Source organism: Aythya marila (genome assembly GCF_965140915.1).
Source record: "Aythya marila genome assembly, chromosome: 29".
In the NCBI taxonomy this organism is placed as follows: Eukaryota; Metazoa; Chordata; class Aves; order Anseriformes; family Anatidae; genus Aythya; species Aythya marila.
In genome coordinates, this window is record NC_139070.1 from 1,898,524 (window position 1) to 1,916,183 (window position 17,660).

At 61.8% G+C, this 17,660-nt stretch overlaps 2 protein-coding genes across 2 annotated transcripts; both read left to right on the forward strand.

Annotated features, from left to right (window-relative positions):
* The first annotated feature begins 1,861 nt into the window (after positions 1-1,861).
* SEMA4A (semaphorin 4A) lies at positions 1,862-7,292 on the forward strand. Its single transcript, XM_082780860.1, has 14 exons — positions 1,862-2,084; positions 3,119-3,279; positions 3,410-3,472; positions 3,583-3,681; positions 3,966-4,074; positions 4,191-4,307; positions 4,428-4,558; positions 4,650-4,825; positions 4,907-5,057; positions 5,176-5,365; positions 5,470-5,585; positions 6,018-6,181; positions 6,269-6,381; positions 6,473-7,292. The coding sequence occupies exons 1-14, from the start codon at positions 1,991-1,993 to the stop codon at positions 7,066-7,068; spliced, it is 2,280 nt and encodes a 759-aa protein (XP_082636986.1). The 5' UTR covers positions 1,862-1,990; the 3' UTR covers positions 7,069-7,292.
* An 823-nt stretch (positions 7,293-8,115) lies between these two features.
* On the forward strand, positions 8,116-16,759 carry SLC25A44 (solute carrier family 25 member 44). Its single transcript, XM_082781080.1, has 5 exons — positions 8,116-8,275; positions 11,406-11,515; positions 11,820-12,546; positions 14,117-14,244; positions 14,756-16,759. The coding sequence occupies exons 3-5, from the start codon at positions 11,925-11,927 to the stop codon at positions 14,945-14,947; spliced, it is 942 nt and encodes a 313-aa protein (XP_082637206.1). The 5' UTR covers positions 8,116-8,275; positions 11,406-11,515; positions 11,820-11,924; the 3' UTR covers positions 14,948-16,759.
* Positions 16,760-17,660: the final 901 nt, after the last annotated feature.

Genomic DNA, 17,660 nt, shown 5'->3' on the forward strand with positions numbered 1-17,660 from the left:
TGGTGTGTGTGTGTGTGTGCCCCCCCCCCCCCCGTTAGGGCACGCAATGAATGCGGAGAGCGGCTGGGAGGGGACACCGAGTCCCCGCGGTGCCACCGGGGTGAAACTTGAAGGCAGCAGGGAAAAATTGAACCCCCCCGGTGCTATGAGGGCCTGGGGGGGGGGTTCCTGCTTCCCTGTGCCAATTCCCACGTGTGTGTGTGCGGGGAGGGGGCTGTAACAGAGCCCCCCGTGTGCACCGAAACTTTGGTTTGGGAGATCCGGAGGGGAGACGGTGCTGGGCCAGGGTTTAGCTCCCAGTAAGGCTCCAGTAGCCTAAATGGGGAGGCTCCGTGGGGGCTCCCCAGCCCCGTCGGGACCCCCCCCAGCCTCCAGCCTTGCCCTGGAGCCGCTGCTCCCGTTCCCACCCATCCTCCTCCTCCTCCTCCGAGCCCATGGTGGCTCCGGCCCAGGGCAGAACAATGTGGCCGGGCCGAGGCTCTGTGCAGCCCCCGTTTCTCAGCCAAACGTCCGCCAAGTGGGAAATCCGGGGCAGAATAACCTAATTTCTGTGCTCACAAGGAGCTTTCTGTCCCGGCCAAGCAAGGTGGCGGGGACGGCGCTGCCCGCCCCGGGGCTCGGTGGCACAACGGGCAGATGGAGGCGTCAGGGGAGGCAGGTAGGGAGGCCCCGGTGGGGACGGGGTGAGGACAGGAGACCGGGGTTGTCCCCTCACCTCATCCTTAATGGGGTACGGGTGAAGGTGTGGTGTGAGGGTGTCTGGATCTGGTGGGTTTCTGACCCACAGCCATCCTAGAGAAATCAGGGTTGGAGAACGGAGCCAGCGGGGCGGCCGGACTGCTTGTGGGGTGATGCTTGGCCCCATAGGATTGAGTGTGGGGTGATGCTTGGCCCCATAGGACTGCCTGTGGGATGATGCTCGGCCCCACAGTCTGTTTGCAGCTCCACAGGACGATGCTCAGGCCCAGTACTGACCCACACCCGCAGGCAGGCGATGTGCCATCACTTGGCTCTAACCCTAAAGGCCTCCCCGGAGCCAGAAAGGGATCCCGTGTGTCCGGGCACCCCAAATCCCCCCAGTTTATCCCCAGTTCATAGCGGGAAGCACCCCGGCTCCCATCCCAACTCCCTCCACTAGGCTTCGCTGCCTTCCTTGGGGGGGGGAAGATGCGAAGGCGAGGCGAGGCGCCTGCGTCCCCAACCTGCTGAGGCTCGTCCTCTTCCAGCAGGACTTTCTGGTTCCCAGAGGCCCTGACGGGGCCACGCTGGGCTGGGCTGGGCTACCACGAGCCCCGCCACGAGCCGGGCTCGGAGCCTGGCAGCTCGGCCGGACCGCGGCCGGGTGCTGGGCATGGACCCGTGGGGGTCTCCCAGCTGCAGCCCCCCGGGGCCAGGCACCCGCTGGGCACCGATGCTGCAGGGGCAGAGGTGAGCTGGCTCTGTCCTCGCCGTCGGAGAGGTAAATGCCACTCGTTGGGGACACCCGTGACGGGTCCCGGGGACTGAACGGCTCTTGAGGCATCGCTCTACCCCCGGTGTTTCCAGCAAGAGCTGCAAAAAGAGCTGCGAGGGATGGGGAGGAGGGGAAGGGGGGGCGGCTGAGCGCTTTCTCCTCTATTTTTGTGGCCAGCACGGAGGGGGTCCCTTACGGGGACGGGACAGGATGGGGTCCCCGGGGCTCGAGGCAGGTGCATCCGGACACCCCCATGCTGAGGATTTGCCGTGCGAGGGGCCCGGCGCCGCCGTCGTTGGGGCTGCGGTGGCAGGGGGGAAGCTCTCGCCCACATCTGAGGCCGTGCACAGCTCGATGCGCTGGGGCCCCCCCTCTCAACCCCTCCCCGCGCTGAGCCCTGGCTCGTTTCCGCTCGCCTCGTCGGGGTAGAAGGGGGGGGACACACACACGCAGCCCTCCTGCGGCTCCCTAACCCTCGCCCTTCCCACAGGGACGGTGCCGGGGCCCCCGAGGGGCGCGAGCCTGCCGCCCCCCGCCATGCCCACAGCCGCCCTCCGCCTGCTCTGCGGCGTGGTGGTGCCAGCCGCCATGCTCTGCGCCGAGCCCCTGCCCCGCGTCGCCTTCCCCAGCGGTGAGTGGGGGCACGGAGAGGGGAGAAACCGGTGGAGGGGACGGGGACGGGGACGAGGTGGCTCGGGAGCGGGGAGCACGGGCTTGGGAGTGCCTCCGTGCCCTAGGGAGGAGGCGGCTGGTGTTGGGCACCCATGGGTGGCGGCCGGTCCCCGGCTCGTCAGACCTCTCCTTCGCCTTCTGTGGGGCCGGGGAAGTGGGGCTGTGGCCGTGGGGCTGGGAGGGGAGGCAGCCCGGTGATGCAGACGGCTGCAGGGCTGAAGCGTGGGGCACGTGGGGTGAGGCTGGCGGCCACCCAAGCTCTGGCTGAGGGCTTTTGGCACCCACCTGGCAGCCGGGGATCCGCTCAGGGCCACCCCGTCCAGGGCATCTTCTGCCTCTGAGGTGTTAATGGAGCCAACGAGGGGTCCGAAAGGATCCTCGTGCCCTGCCCATGTCTGTAGGGATGGTTTGGCACAAGCAGGTGCTGGAGGTGTCCGGGGCACTTGCAGGTCGGCGGCGTGGCGGAGGTCTGCACCCCGCAGCCATCTCCTGCTTGAGCTGCCACTTCCACTTCCCCACGCAGCCATTTGGAGAACTGTAAAATCTCCCTTTTCTTTTTCCTCGTTTCGGTGGCAAACTGCAGCCGGCGGAGCCCGGCTGCCCGTGGGGACACCGCGGGGATTTTGGGAAGCCCCCCGGCCACCCCACTCACCCCACCGCCGGCCCCGCAGGCGCTGCCCCGCAGCAGCAGGGGCAGAACCCTGCACCCTGCAGGGAAAAAAAAATAAAAAAGCACCCCAAATCTTTCGGGGCAGCAAAGCAGCTTCTGAGGGCACGGGCTTTAGGGCCCTCGCGGTGCGGTGACGCCGGCTTCTGCTGCAGGGCCTGGCTGGGGACGAGGAGGGGAAGCGGGGACCCACAGAGGGAAGTGGGCAGAGCACGGCGTGGGCCGGGGGAAGAAGCTGCTGTCACCGCATCCATCCGGGCCGACGGCGGCGCCGGGGTGTTTGTTCAGCTCCTCGGCGTCCCCTCAGCTCGTTTTACCCCTTCCAGGAGACCCCCGGAGGATCCTGACCCGCTTCAGCCAGGAGAACGTCTCCCACTACGACATCTTCCTCCTGGGCGAGGGCGAGGAGGAGCTGTACGTGGGGGCTCGTGACAGGGTGCTGGCGCTGGCCGTGGGCGCCCCGGGCACCATCCATGCCAAAGCTTCGGTGAGCGGAGGGGTGGAGGGGTGCCCCCCCACAGCCCTGCCGTGCCTCAGTTTCCCTGCTTGGGCTGGGAAACCGTGGCTGGGCTCCCTGCTTGCGTGGCAGCTCCGGACCCTCTCAATTCCCTCCCCAGATAACGTGGGGCCCCACGGCAGAGAAAACCTCGGAGTGTGCTTTCAAGAAAAAGAGCCAGGAGGTGAGAAACACCGCGGGGTGGCCCGGGGAGCCGGGGGGGGGAGGAATTGGAGCTGGCCCTGCAGGGACTCTCAGCATCCTCACCCCTTTCTGCTCTTTTCCCCCGTGCAGACCGAGTGCTTCAATTTCATCCGGGTCCTGGTGGCCCTGAACCAGACCCACCTCTACGTCTGCGGCACCTACGCCTTCAGCCCGGCCTGCACCTACATCGTGAGTGCCCTCGGGGCTGGGGAGGGGGACGCCGGGTGCCCCCCACCACCGTGACACAGTGCCATGGGTCCTGCGCTGTTGGTGCCAAAACCATTGGCAGGATTTGCCCCCTGCCGGGTCTGATTTGGGTGACAGAACCCCAATTCCTGGTCCTGCCACCCCTCCTGCCTCCGTTTCCCCGCTCTTGGAGCACTGCAGCCCCGTAGAGCTCCTGCAGTTGGATTTTTGCAGGTTTCAGCTTCGTTTTCGCTCTGAAAAAGGGGTTTTTCCTCCCTTTTCCGCAGCACCTGGAGAACTTCACGCTGGTGTCCAGCGGCAAAAGCCAACCTTTCCTGGACGGGAAGGGCCAGTGCCCCTTCGACCCCCAGCACACCTACACGGCCCTGCTGGTGGGTGAGTACGGGCTCTGGCAGCCCCCAGCACGGTCCCCTGGGAGGGCTGAGGGGGGATCCGTGGGGGGGGGGGGGTCGCCCCGGTGCCTGCTCACCCCCGTGCCCGTCCCCGAGCAGATGGCGAGCTCTACGCCGGCACCATGAACAACTTCCAGGGCAACGAGCCCATCATCTCCCGCTCGCTGGGCAGCCGCACGCTGCTCAAGACGGACGCCTTCCTCCGCTGGCTCTCGGGTGAGCGAGGACCTGGATCCTGCAGGGTCCCCGCAGCGTCCCCCTCTTTCCCCAAAGCGCTGGGGAGGGCCTGAGGGACCCCATCCCGTCAAGCACCTCACCCCTGGCCGTGCCCCGCAGCCGACGCCGCCTTCGTGGCTTCCTTCAGCATCCCCAACGACGACAAAGTCTACTTCTTCTTCGAGGAGACGGCCGATGAGTTCGACTTCTTCGAGCGGCTCCTGGTGCCGCGGGTGGCCCGGGTCTGCAAGGTGGGACGAGGACGGGGGGCGAGCGGGGACGCCTGCACCCCTCCCCGCCCTCCTCCCCCAAAAAATCTGAGCGCCCACCCTGCTCCCGCAGAGCGACGTCGGGGGGGACAAGGTGCTGCAGAAGAAGTGGACGACGTTCCTGAAGGCGCAGCTGGTGTGCTCGCAGCCCGGCCGCTTCCCCTTCAACGTCATCCACCACGCCTTCGCCCTGCCCCGCCGCGACGGCAGCGGCGGCGCCGATTTTTACGCCGTCTTCACCTCGCAGTGGTGAGCCCCCAGCACCCAGGGGTGCCGTGGGTGCCGGGGACCCGTGTCCTCAGCACCGCGGGCATCCTGCTGTCCCCACAGGCAAGCGGGCAGGGCGGGCAGCGCGGCCGTCTGCGTCTACAGCCAGGAGGCTCTGGAGGAGGTCTTCGAGGGCAAGTACAAGGAGCTGAACAAGGAGAGCTCCCGCTGGACCGTCTACAGCGGCCCCAACATCAGCCCCCGGCCCGGGAGCGTAAGTGCCTCCTGCCCAGGAACGACACCTCCCCGGTTTCCCAGTTCATCCCAGTGCGCCCGTACTGGTGTGGCCGTGCCTCGGTTTCCCCAACCAACTCTTCTCTCCCTCCCCGCAGTGTTCCATGGGCCCCTCCTCGGATAAAGCCCTGACCTTCATGAAGGACCATTTCCTGATGGACGGGAAGGTGGCCCCCACCCAGGGGCGGCCGCTGCTGGTGAAGACGGACGTCAAGTACACGCGCATCGCGGTGGACGAGACCCGCGGCGTCTTGGGGGCCGTGTACCGGGTCATGTTCCTGGCTACCGGTGGGTTTATGCACAGGAAGCCCGCTCGCCCAGCCTGTGCTGCCCCAGTCACCACTTTTGGGGTCGGAGACGGCCCCCACGGTGACCCCCCTGTACCCCGACAGAGGAGGGTTTCCTGCATAAGGCGGTGGAGCTGCCTGCGGGCCCACACATCGTGGAGAGCATCCAGCTCTTCGGCACGCCGGAGCCGGTGAAGAACCTGCTGCTGGCCCCAGGGAAGGTAGGGGATGGGGACAGGGACAGGGGCGGGGATGGGGACGGGGAGAGGGATGGGAATGGGGATGGAGATGGGGGGAGGGATGGGGATGGGATGGGGATAGGGATGAGGGATGAGGATGGGGATGGGATGGGATGGGATGGGGAAAGGGATGGGGATATGGGATGGGATGGGATGGGATGGGATGGGATGGGATGGGATGGGATGGGATGGGATGGGATGGGATGGGATGGGATGGGATGGGATGGGATGGGGAGAGGGATGGGGATGGGATGGGATGGAGAATGGGACAGGGCTGGAAATGGAAACAGTGAGAAAGACAGGGGTTAGGAACGGGGACAGGGATGGGGATGGGGCTAGGAACAGGGACAGGGATGGGATCAGGACAGGGACCCGGCCAAACCACAGCTCAGGCCCACTCTGCTCCCTCCCCAGGGCATCCTCTACATCGGCTACTCCGGCGGCATCCTCCAAGTGCCCCTGGCCAACTGCAGCCAGCACCGGAGCTGCGCCGAGTGCGTGCTGGCACGAGACCCCTACTGCGCCTGGAACATCGCCCGCAGCTCCTGCCAACCCACCCGGGCTGCCAGCGGGGACAAGTGAGCCGGGGGACGGCCACAGCGGGGGGATGGACGAGGGTTTTTGGGGGGGGGACATCAATGCTGACACTGCTGTCCCATCCCCAGTAGCGGGTGGCTTCAGGACATCGAGGAGGGGAGCCCAGCCGCCGTGTGCCACCGCGGGAGGAGCCTGGCCATGCCGCACACCCACGGCGTGCACGAGGGGCCGCCGGTAGAGAGTTGAGTAACGGGGACGCGTTGGGGACAGCGGGGAGGGAGGGCAGGGGGGGACACAGCGGGGCCGATGCCAGCCTGGTTCCTCTCCCCTAGGGCTCAGCCCCTCGCTCAACGCCGTGGTGCGCCTGGCGTGCCCCCGCCACTCGGCTTTGGCCACCTACAGCTGGCAGCAGCCGGGGGGCTGGGGGGGCTCGGCGCTGCTCCCCAACCACACGCTGGTGGTCATCGTGCGGCGCGGCACCGCCGGCACCTACACCTGCCTGGCCACCGAGAACGGCTACACCTGGCCCGTGGCTCGTTACCACCTACAAGACCCCCTCGGGGCGACCCCCCAAGACGGACCGGCCCAGGAGGGGCTGTCTTGGGACACCCCGGTCTCCCCCGGCGGCCCCCGTTCCTACTGGCCCCAATTTGTCACCGTCACCGTGCTGCTGGCCGTGACCCTGGCGGCCGCCGGCGCCTTGGCCCTCGCCGCCTACTGCGAGCAGCTGAAGGCCAAGAGCAAGGTGCAGGGGTGCAGCGTGCCCCACAGCCCCCCCGGCCGTCATCGGGAGAAGGCGCCGCTCAACGGGGGGGCCCCGGCCGGCAAGGAGGAGCGAGGGGGCTCCCCCGCTTGCTGCCTGCAGCTGGACGGGGACAACGGCCCAGGGGACAGCACCGGCACCGCTCGGCTCCCGGTCACAGCGTGACGCCCGGACCCCCCGCCACCAGCACCGCTTCGGCCCCGTTGGGGTGCAAGGGGGGAGGCCGCGGGAGCTGAGCCCCCGCTGGGCCGTGGAAGGAGGGGGAGTATGAATGTGAATTTATTTTTTTTTGTTTTGTTTTTGGTTGTTTTTTTTTGGTTTTGGTTTTGGTTTGGTTTTAATTTAATACAATCGTTTTAACACGTGGTAGCGTTTGGCCATCGCGGCGGCGTGGCGGGAAGGGGGGTGAGGGGGGGGGGAGCGCCAGGACGGGCAGGGAGGTGGGGAAGGGGCAAGGGAGGGACGCGGGGATGGGGAAGGGGTGAGGACGGGGGTGGGGATGGGGACGGGGAGGTCGGGAATGGGGCTGGGAGGGGGTGGCGGCGTTGTCCTGGCCCCCCCCCAGCCACGGTGCCCCCATCCTCGCCCTGGTGCCCCCCAATTTTCCTTCCGCTGCCCCCCCCCCGCTGCTCGCTTGGCCGCGTTTCGCCTCATTTCTGCGGAAGGAAGGGCTGCAAATCCCCCTGCGCTTTGTACAGCTTCATTTTTGTATTAAAAACCCCAAAAGGCACCAACTTTGTTCCGCTGGCTCCAGGGCAGCTCGGGACCGGGGGGGGTGGGCGCGGGTGCGTGCGAGGGGGGTGGGCAAGGTTGGGGGGGCGACGTCTGCACGCCTCGCTGCCAGGCGGGGTGGGGCGCTGGCCCTTTAAGAGGAATTATTTGGCTCTGTCCCTTTAAGAAGAGTTATTTGACGCTGTCCCTTTAAGAGGAATTATTTGGCGCTGTCCCTTTAAGAGGAATTATTTGGCGCTGCCCCTTTAAGAGGAATTACTTGGCACTGCCCCTTTAAGAGCCGTTGCCCCTTTAAGAGGAACAATTTGGCTCTGCCCTTTGAAGGCGCCATCCCTCTGCGCATGCGCGCTCCCCTTCCGCCCTCTCCTCTTCCCCCCGGGGACAGCCGCCATGTCGGTTACGGCCGGAAGCGCGCTGGGAGGGGGGGAGGCCCACTTCCGGCGTGGCTTCAGCCCTTCTCCAAGATGGCGGCGGCGGGCGGGCGCTGATTGCTCGAGCGGCTCTCGGGGCCCGACGCGCTGCCGCCGCCGCCGCCGCTCACTTCCGGCGGGCGGGAGCCGAGGGGAAGCGGCCATGGGGCGGCGGGGGCGGCCGGCGGCGGGGCCGGGCCGGGCGGGGGCGTCCCGGCCACCGGCCTGAGGTGAGGGAGGCTCCGGGGGGGGGCTCTGAGGGGGGTTCTGAGGGGATGGGGGGGGGATGGAGGCTCCGGGGGGGGAGGCTGGAGGCTGAGGGGGGTTGGGAGGAGGTTGGAGGCCGAGGGGGAAGGTTGGGGGGGGTGAAGGTTGAGGGGGGGGTGAGGGGGAGGCTGGGAGGAAGGGGGGGGGCTGGAGGGGCTGGGGGAGGGTGAGGAGGAGGCTGGGGGGAGGTGGGGAGGGGTGGGGGGTGGGGGGGGTATGAGGGGGATGAAGGTTTGGGAGGGGGGGGAGGCTGGAGGCTGAGGAAGAGGCTGGGGGGGGGTTGGGATGGGGCTCGGGGGGAGGCCGGAGGCTGAAGGGGCTGGGAGGAAGATGAGAAGGAGGCTGGGGGGGGGTTGGGGAGGGATTGGAGGCTGAGGGGGGGGCTGAAGGTCGGGGAGGGGTTGGACGGGGGAAGGCTGAAGGCTGGGGGGGTCTAAGAGGAGGCTGGAGGCTGAGGAGGAGGCTGGGGGGGTTGGGGAGGGGCTGGAGAAGAGGCCGGAGGTTGGGGGTGGGGGCTGGGGGCTGTGGGGAGGGGGCTGGGGGCTTGGGGGGAAGGCTGGGGGGGTTGGGGGGGGGCTGGAGGCTCAGGGTGCCAGAGGCTGGGGGGGAGCTGGGGTTGTTAGGGGGAGGTTGGAGGCTGGGGGAAGGCTGGGGAGAGGTCAGAGGCTGGGATTTGGGGGGGTACAGGACCTGCCTTGAAGGGTGGGGGCACTGTAAGGGGGGTCGGGGGGGGCTGGGTGCAGGGATGCTCAGAGGGGAGCTGAGGATGAGGAGGAGGCTGCAGAGAGAGGCCGGGGTGGAGCCACCAGGGGGGAGGCTGCGAGGGGATGGAGGCCACAGAACCGGGGAGGGGACACGGGGGGGACACTGGGGGGGACACAGCCACTCCCGACCCCACCGTGACCTTGAGCGGGCCCCGCGCCGTTCGCAGCCTCTCGGAGCAGCTCCAGATTTCGGCTGCCCCCCTCCTCCTCCTCCTCCTCCTCCCGACGACACCACCGAGGAGGCGGCGTGGCCTCGGGGGGGCTCCTGCACTGGAGCCCCTCAGCCTCATCCACGCCCCTCCAGGACTTGTGAGGCTCCCCGGGGGGGGCAATTTAAGTAGGGAGACTTCCCAGCTTTATAAAACAAGCTGCCTGCGTCGGCCGGGTTCATCCCGGAGGGATAAATTTCACATTTCAGGATTTATTCGCTCCGGAGCTGTCGGGGTGAAGAAAATCCCCCCCACCAGGATTTCGCGGGAGGCGGCGGCGGCTCGCCCGCCCCTGGCCGGCTCCCAGCCCTCCTGGCAGAGGCGTTGGTATGCGGAGCAGGAGGCGGCCGTGGAGGCACACAAAGGGCCCGTCTCTCCCTGCCAAAGACTCCAATTCAGCCCCGGATGGAGCAGGAAGGGTTTTGGGGGGGAGGATTTGACGGGGCAGCACCAAGAAGGGGACAAATGGGGCGTGAGAGAGGATCCCGGTAAGGGCCAGGCTGGGTTTGAGGTGCAGACGGGACCTTGGGTTTCGTTTCCAGCACCAAGGCTCAGCCCCTCGGAGATGTAGAGGTTCCTTTTCTCTCCGCCTGCCCGAATTCAGCCCCAAAACTGGAACTTTTTGGCTGCTGCAGGAGCGTTGCCACGAGCAAAACTCCTCTCAGCAGAGCAAGGATCTGCCCGTGGCCACCGAACGGGGACGTCGCTGGTGGTTTCAGGCATTCCTTCCCTCCTCAGCTCCTGGTGGGAGCAATTCGGTGCTTTTTTTGGGTGACATCACCCCTCTAATTTAGATCCTGCATGGAAATGGGCTTTTAATAAGTTCCCCGGGGAAGTTCTGGCTCGGGTGCCAAACGCCGAGCGCTGCCGTACGTGGAGAGAATGCAAAAAAAAACCAAAAACCAGCGAGGTTGGTTTTAGTTAATTCCCTCCTGAGGATTTCTCCTCGTGGGTGCAGCTTCCACGTGGGGAGCTCTGCGAGGTCGGGTTTGGGGTGGAGGAGGAATTCAGAGCGTGGCCACAACCCCGCGTGAGGTTTTGCCGGGCAGCTGCGTTGGCCAAGCTTTAAATTGTTTTTAAATAAAGCCTGAAGCTGGCGGGGCTCCTGATGGGAACAGAACCACGTTTTTCCAGGTTCTGTGCAGACAGCTCCTGCGCAGGAAGCTCTCTGCTGGCTAATTACACCTTAACGAAGCGGTGAGGGTTTAATTAGAGTGAAAGCCGTGCACCTCTGGCTTAGACAAGCCGTGGTGTTTGTTACGTGTTATTTATCAAGCCAGTTGATTAAGGATGACCTGTAGCTCTCGGTCGGGTAGGTACAAGAGCGTTTTCCCCGCTCTCCTGGGGTATTTTTAACTCCCTGCCCATCAGCAGCCCGCGTGGCCGCGCGCTTTCTTGGCACGAGGTAAATATTTTGTTGGCAGCCAGGCGTAATTTCGTCATCTTCGCTTCCTCTCCGTGCCAGAGGTAAATGACGGCTGGTTTGGTCCTCGCCTTTCTGACCAGATCTTGAGTGGTGGAGCTCTCCTCACGAAGCCTGTGTGATTCCTAGAAATTAAAACACACAAAAAAAATAAATTATGGGAGGCTTTCTATAAAGGAAAACCCTTTTGTGGTCAGTGACCATCGGCTGTGTGTGGGTTCTGTCCTCTCAGGGAGTTTTTTTGGTTTTTTTTTTGGTATCAAATGAGAGCAAATTGCAGGCAAAATGGGGAGGGGAGGAACTGCCCCGAGCCTCAGCCTGGGGAAGGGGTGTGGGGGCTGCTGGAGGAGGCTGAACCCGGTGCTCCCCTCCTGATCCTTCAGCTCCTGGGATGCCGAGAAGTGAAAAGAGATCCCTGGGCTGCGATTTTCAGCCCTTTCTTTTCAGGATCTTGTTGTCGACGTGGATGCTCTGCGTAACTCGGGGTCTAAGCCTTTTTCTCCTGTTGTTTCTTCTCCTTTTGTGACCCCCCCCCCCCTTTGCTGCCTCGCGTCTCCCTCCAGCTTTAGGACATGCAAGAAACCCGTGTCTGATTTCCTACTTTGTGCAGGGAACCTGGGAACGCAAGCAGGGACTTCACAGCCTCTCACTTCTTGTTTTTATTTTATTTTATTTTATTTTGTTTGTTTTCTTACAGAGCCCGGAACCCACAAGTGGCATCCTGCCATCCTGAGCACCACAAACCCGGAATGAGCGGGCAGAAGCTGCTTTGCTTGCCGAGCCGTATCCCCGAGTGCTCGTTCAAAGGTAGTTCTCGCTGCTGGAGCAGCGCCCTCCCTCTCCAAGCTGCTTTCCAAAGCTTTGGGGCAGAGCAATCCGGAGCAGAGTGAGACCTGCTGCGTGCACAGAGCGCCGTTAGGGTGACAAATCGCTCTGCTGCCATCAGCCACGCTTCAAAGCCCTCCTTCCTGGGGTTTCCCCAGCAGAATGGTTCATTCACGGGCTCTTTGGGAACTCTAAAATCAGTGAAGTTGGGTGGTGGAGGCTGTTTAAGCTCACTCTGGTTCTTAGCAGTCCTCTGAAGGCATCTCTGTGGGTTTTTTTTTTTCAGGTGCCAGCACATCCGAGCCTGAGAGGTGCCTGAGATAAAGGAGCCGGACCCGGATCCGTCCTGAACTTCCGAGGTCGATCTGGGGCTGCCCCTCTCCAGGGAGCCATGGAGGACAAACGCAACATCCCCATCATCGAGTGGGAGCACCTGGACAAGAGGAAATTCTACGTCTTTGGGATTTGCATGACCATGATGATCCGGGTGAGCGTTTACCCTTTCACGCTCATCCGGACGCGGCTGCAGGTCCAGAAGGGCAAAAGCCTCTACAACGGGACCTTCGATGCCTTCGTGAAAATCCTGCGGACAGAAGGGACGGCCGGGCTCTACCGGGGTTTTTTGGTCAACACTTTCACCCTGATCTCCGGGCAGTGCTACGTGACGACCTACGAGCTGACTCGCAAGTACGTGGCCCGCTACAACAACAACAACGCCATCAAGTCGCTGGTGGCCGGGGGCTCGGCCTCCCTGGTGGCCCAGAGCATCACGGTGCCCATCGATGTCATCTCCCAGCACCTCATGATGCAGAGGAAAGGGGAAAGCATGGGCAGGTTCAAGGTGCAGAACCTGGATGGCAAGCGAATGCTGGTTTTTGGCCAAACCAAGGACATCATCGTGCAGATCTTCAAGGCTGACGGTTTTCGGGGGTTCTACAGGGGCTACGTGGCCTCTCTGCTCACCTATATTCCCAACAGCGCGGTCTGGTGGCCCTTCTACCACTTCTATGCTGGTAAGTGAGGGCTGGCTTTGAGCAGGTCTTATCCCAGCAGGCCCTGAAGGCCTTTAGGTCGCCTCTGAAGCTGTGGGACCAGCCTGATTTGCTTTCTCTGATGGATTTGGGGTGGGAGCAGGAGCTGGCGAGAACAAAGAGCTGGGTCTGATTGAAATGAATCCTACAGGTGGAAGCCTGGCAGAGCAGCCTTTGTTTTAATGCAGGTAAAGAACAGGGTGTGAGTGCTAAAGGACTTTAAAACGAGAAGGCTGTGGGCGAGAGGGGCTCGATGTGGCTGATTTCGCCTCCTGCTAACCCCAAATAATTCTGGCTGTTGGTATGGAGGTGAGGAAGGCCGTTGGCTGGCACCAGGCAGAGTTCTGAAGTCACCGTGCCATTTGTGTGGCAGTTCACGTGGACTCAGGAGCCTTGTGTGTGGCAAAAAGACTTCCAGGGCTTGAAATTCCAGAACGAAACCAAGGGATAGGCAGAAACAAAGGCCGGTCAGCTGTGGTTAGGGTGTACATCGTGCTCTGGTTTCCTTGGCTTTCAAACTGGCACCAAGCGTGGTGATAGAAATCTTGGGATATCCTTAACGCTGTTCCCTCTCTAACTCAGCTCTGGTAACGCTTGGGCTGTTCCCAAGTGCTGAAGGAACCCGGCCAGGTAACGTTCCCTGTGCTCAGTAATCTTTGAGGTTTGTCGTGCAGCGATCTGCCTAAAAGTGATAGCAGAGGCAGGCTCAGATCTCGCCGTGTGAGGCTTTTGCTGTCCGTGGCAGCAGTTTTTAACAGCAAAACCCTGCTCCAGCTGCTTTTCCCGTGCTCGGTCCCTGGGCAGAGTGCAGGTTTTGGCTGCCAGCAGCAGCGGGCACTGAACCTTCCTCAGGGCTCAAAGTACGCGGCTGGCTGCCGTTCAGATCAGGTGTTTGGGGTCATAAATGGAGCAGCTTCCTCCTCTCCTCCTCTCTTCCAGCTAGGCACAGCCACCAAACCATCAAAAAAAAAAACAAAACAACCAACAGCTGGGACTTCTGGCCTCTGTCCTATGCAAATTTAGCTAATAAAAGTGTGAGAGGGAGGAGAGTCACATCCTGTGTGCCGGGTAGTTCGGGGCAGGCTGAGGAAATTCCCGGGACGAGCAGCGTGTGGCAATTTCCTTCGGGGAGATCCCGCAGCAGGATGTCAGCTTGATATTTCTCGGGTGATCTGTGGGTAGCAGCGACTGATCTTCCCCGCAGATCTGCTTGCCTTGTCTAAAGGCTTCCCCCCTGCCTTTTAAAGGTACGGGGGGGCTGTTTCCCTGCTGTGTTTTGGAGACCCCCAAGCTTTGCCCAGCAGGCCTGAGAGCTGATCAAAGGCTGCTGGAAGGCTGAGCCGTTGGGGTGCTCGCAGGCTGGCTCCCTGCACTCTGCCAACTTCCTTGGTGGTTTGGAAAGCACCGGGTGGGTGTGCTGAGGGGAGGAGAGGTGGCAGGCGGTGAATCAGGAGCTCTGCCCACTGTAAATCGGGCTAAATTAGCACGTGTCATAAAGGAACCGATAAGCAGCTGCTTCTCTCTGAATCCTTATTCTCTCTCCTGTCCTCAGAGCAGCTTTCCAGCCTGACTCCTAAAGACTGCCCCCACCTCCTCCTGCAAGCCATCTCGGGGCCGCTCGCGGCTGCCACCGCTTCCACGCTCACCAACCCCATGGATGTGATCAGAGCTCGGGTGCAGGTAAGCTGGCTGCCCGCTCGCCGCGTCTCCCTGCAGCAGCAGCAGCAGCAGCAGCGTGACGCCGGGGTGGGGTTCACTCCCTTTGATCCCTGCGGCTTCGGGTGAGCTGTGGGCTGTTCTGTGCTGCCATCTCCCTGCTTCATTTGCACTTGGCGTTAGGAGGAGGCAGCTCGGGTGGCAAGGCTGGCTTTGCTTGTTGAAATAAAGCTCCCCTTCAAACTTGTGTCAGGAGAGGTGCTTCCAGCAGGCTTGGTTTGAGCAAAACTCGAGCTGTGGTGTTGGCCCAGCCCCTTTGAGGAAGGAGCAGACAAAAGGAAGGAGGGGACGGGTCTAAGAAACTTCCTGATGCCTCTTTAGGGCTTGCTGCTCTTTTTTTTGGTCCCCCTGTGGGTTCTGGATGCTGGATAAAGGTTATTGGAGCAGCTGAACCTTAGAATTCAGTTGGAGCAGAGCCCCAGGGCAGCTCAGGATGAAATCGAGCACCTCGGTGAATCTCTCTTTTGATTTTCAGGTGGAAGGCAAGAGCTCCATCGTCCTCACCTTCAAGCAGCTGATGGCAGAGGAAGGGCCCTGGGGCCTGACCAAAGGCCTTTCTGCCCGCATCATCTCCGCCACGCCTTCCACCATCGTCATCGTGGTGGGCTACGAAACCCTGAAGAAGCTGAGCCTCCGCCCGGAGCTGGTGGATTCAAGACACTGGTAGAGGCAGAGGGGTGGGAGAGAAACCTTCCTTTCGACCCTCTGGATCTGGACTGTCACGGTGGAAAGCTTTGTCTCTAGCTAACGTGGAGTGAGTTCTCACAGTACGAGGCAGAAGCAGGAGCAACTGCAATTCACCTCTTCAGATTGGATGGCAATTTGGTGCTCTGCTGCTCTTTCTGCTCCAAACCACCCAAAACGTGACCCTCGGCCACGCCTGTGACGGTTCCTTCAAGAGCAGCCAGATGCGTGAATGCATCCTGGCAAATTCTCGGTTCCCTTTTTTTTTTTTTTTTTTTTGAAGCAAAAAGCCGGTTTATTCCTTAAATTATTTTAAATTCTGTCGAACTTCCGAGCAGGGGAATCCAACAGACTGCAGCAGAGCCCTCTGGTGGGTCGTGTGCTGATTGCAGTTGTCCCGTGGGACGCTGGAGGACTAAACTTAGCCAAGAAACTTTCCCCACTCACGCACTTTTCTTGCTAGAAGGTGTGAGAAGAGAGTAACCTGGAACCACTTAACGACCTGATTTCCCGCGTTTTAAATAGATCTGTACATACCTTTTTTTTTTTTTTTTTGTATATTCTTGGAACTGTTTCCTGTCTCTCATCCTTCAAACAGCAAGCCTCGCTGACGGGCGAGTTGAGGGTCGAGTTGGCTGTTTGTGGTTAGTCGATGGCGATTTTTGACACCCGTGTTTTTAATGTTATTTAATTTAATTATTTTTTTTTTTAATTATTTTATTTCAGGGAAGCTTACTCTGATTTCTGGGGGACTGAGTGGTTGTTCCGTGGCCTTGTTCAATGTGTCGCTGCTGCATGTTCAGGGTGGCTGAGGCCACTTTCCTCCTGTAGTTAGTTTAAGCAAAAAGAGGCGCAGAGCTCGGCAGCGTCGGATTTGCTCTGCTGCCAGCAGCCGAGGTGAGAGCCCAGCTTGACGTGAGCTACAGCGGGATGGGAGGTAGGGAAGGAGAAATCTTGCACTGGCTTTTGATCCAGTTCAAACCTGACTGGCATGTTCATATTGAATGAGAAGCGATGGTTTGCTAATACAGCCTGAGCCGAAATCCTGCTGGTCCTGTTCGGGGAGGACGGGGATGGTTCTTTGCACACTCTTGCCGGATCAAAATCTGAAGCTGTGGCGTGTTTCTGACACGGCAAAAACCCACAGCCGAACGGTGAAGCGAGAGGCTGCTGCTTGGGGAGGAGGAGGAGGGAAAGGGGTGTTGGATTTCACCCTGCTGGTCTCAATATTTGGGATTCACCTCGGGCAGTGAGGGATTTGTGCCCGATGCCAGCGTCTGCAGTTCAGCTGCCACAGGTGGAACCCGCACAGACGGGGACTGCTGGAGTCAGAGGGCAGAACCCGGCTCTGAGACGCAGCACTCCTTAATTGGCTTGCGGATGAGTCATCAAAGACCTCTTAATCCCCCTTCTAATTGTCTGCAGCGCTCGGTAAGGTGACGGATGCCTCCGTGCGTTCTGCAGCCTGCTCTCCTGTTGTGTTTTTTCGTTGATTCCCTTGCAGTCAGCTCTGTGGCCGCTGGTTCTGCTGGAAGAAGTGGCACGGTGGACTCACAGGCTTGCAGGGAAGCGTTGTGAGTTTGTGGTAGCCCCATTTTCATCCGAAGGCAGTGGTGATGCCAATTCCAAACCTTAACCAGCCTCTGCCCAGTGCCAGCGGGGTGAATTTTGGTGTGTCAGGGGTGGCAGCAGCCCCCACGAACGCAGGCAGATGCTCTCGAGCTCGATATTTTCTCTCGTAACCGGAGTAGTTCTCGGTGACTAATAAAATTGAGACCTTCAACTCGATGCCTGGGCTTGAAGCGAGTCGGTCTCGGGGTTCTTGCCCAGGCAGTCTGCCAGTTCCCGTCACCCCACAGCAACGGGTCCTTCTTTTTCATGCTTTGCCTTCTGAAGGAGCACCAGGAGGAACCTCCCCAGCAGAGCCCGAGCGAGCAGCTGCTGGCAGTGACCCTGCACAAAGCCAAAAAAAGCCAGAAAAAATGGGTTGAAGCACCCAGGCTGCTCTGGTGGGATTGGGGTGGGTGGGATTGGGGTGGGTGCTCGGTGGCTGAGCCTCAGCCAGCCCCGGGCCCTACAGGTGGCTGCCTGCGGGACTGGGGGCCCAGGGCTCAGGGTGTCCCCCCCCAGTCGTCCCCAAATCACACTCCATATCCCCCGTGTCCCCCAGTCGTTCCCCATGTCCCCCCAGTCACCCTCTATGCCCCTCCCAGAGTCCCCCAGTTACTCCCCATGTCCCCCCCATCCCTTCCCATGTCCTCCCAGTCACTCCCCCCATCCTCCAGTGTCACCCCAGTCACTCCTTGTGTCCCCCAGTGCCTCCCCTCTGCCCAGTCGTGAACAGTGTCCCCCTGTCACCCCCCCCCCATCTCCCCATCACTCCCCCATCAACTCTCCATGTCCCCTCCAGTCGCTCCCAGTGTCTGCCCAGTGCCCCCCCGTGTCCTCATCCCTCCGTGTCCCCTCTGCCCCCCCATCACTCCCTGTGACCCCCCTGTGTCCCTCTGTGTACTCCCATCACTGCCTGTGTCCTCCCCATGTCCCCCCAGTCATTCCCCATCACTCTCCGTGTCCCCCCCCAGTGTCCCTGTACCCCCATCACTCCTGTGTGTCCCCCCCAGTCACTCTTGTGTCTCCCCATCACTCATGGTGTGTCCCCACAGTGTCCCTGTCCCCATATCACTCTCGTGTGTCCC

What these genes read in the sequence shown, in the direction of transcription:
- SEMA4A (XM_082780860.1), top strand. Translation starts at nt 1,991, where the DNA reads ATGCCCACAGCCGCCCTCCGCCTGCTCTGCGGCGTGGTGGTGCCAGCC. An exon ending in TCAGCCCCCGGCCCGGGAGC is followed by an intron (nt 5,058 to 5,175) that starts GTAAGTGCCTCC and finishes CCCTCCCCGCAG; the next exon opens with TGTTCCATGGGCCCCTCCTC. An exon ending in TGCTGCTGGCCCCAGGGAAG is followed by an intron (nt 5,586 to 6,017) that starts GTAGGGGATGGG and finishes CTCCCTCCCCAG; the next exon opens with GGCATCCTCTACATCGGCTA.
- SLC25A44 (XM_082781080.1), top strand. Translation starts at nt 11,925, where the DNA reads ATGGAGGACAAACGCAACATCCCCATCATCGAGTGGGAGCACCTGGAC. An exon ending in CTTCTACCACTTCTATGCTG is followed by an intron (nt 12,547 to 14,116) that starts GTAAGTGAGGGC and finishes TCCTGTCCTCAG; the next exon opens with AGCAGCTTTCCAGCCTGACT. An exon ending in TGATCAGAGCTCGGGTGCAG is followed by an intron (nt 14,245 to 14,755) that starts GTAAGCTGGCTG and finishes TTTGATTTTCAG; the next exon opens with GTGGAAGGCAAGAGCTCCAT.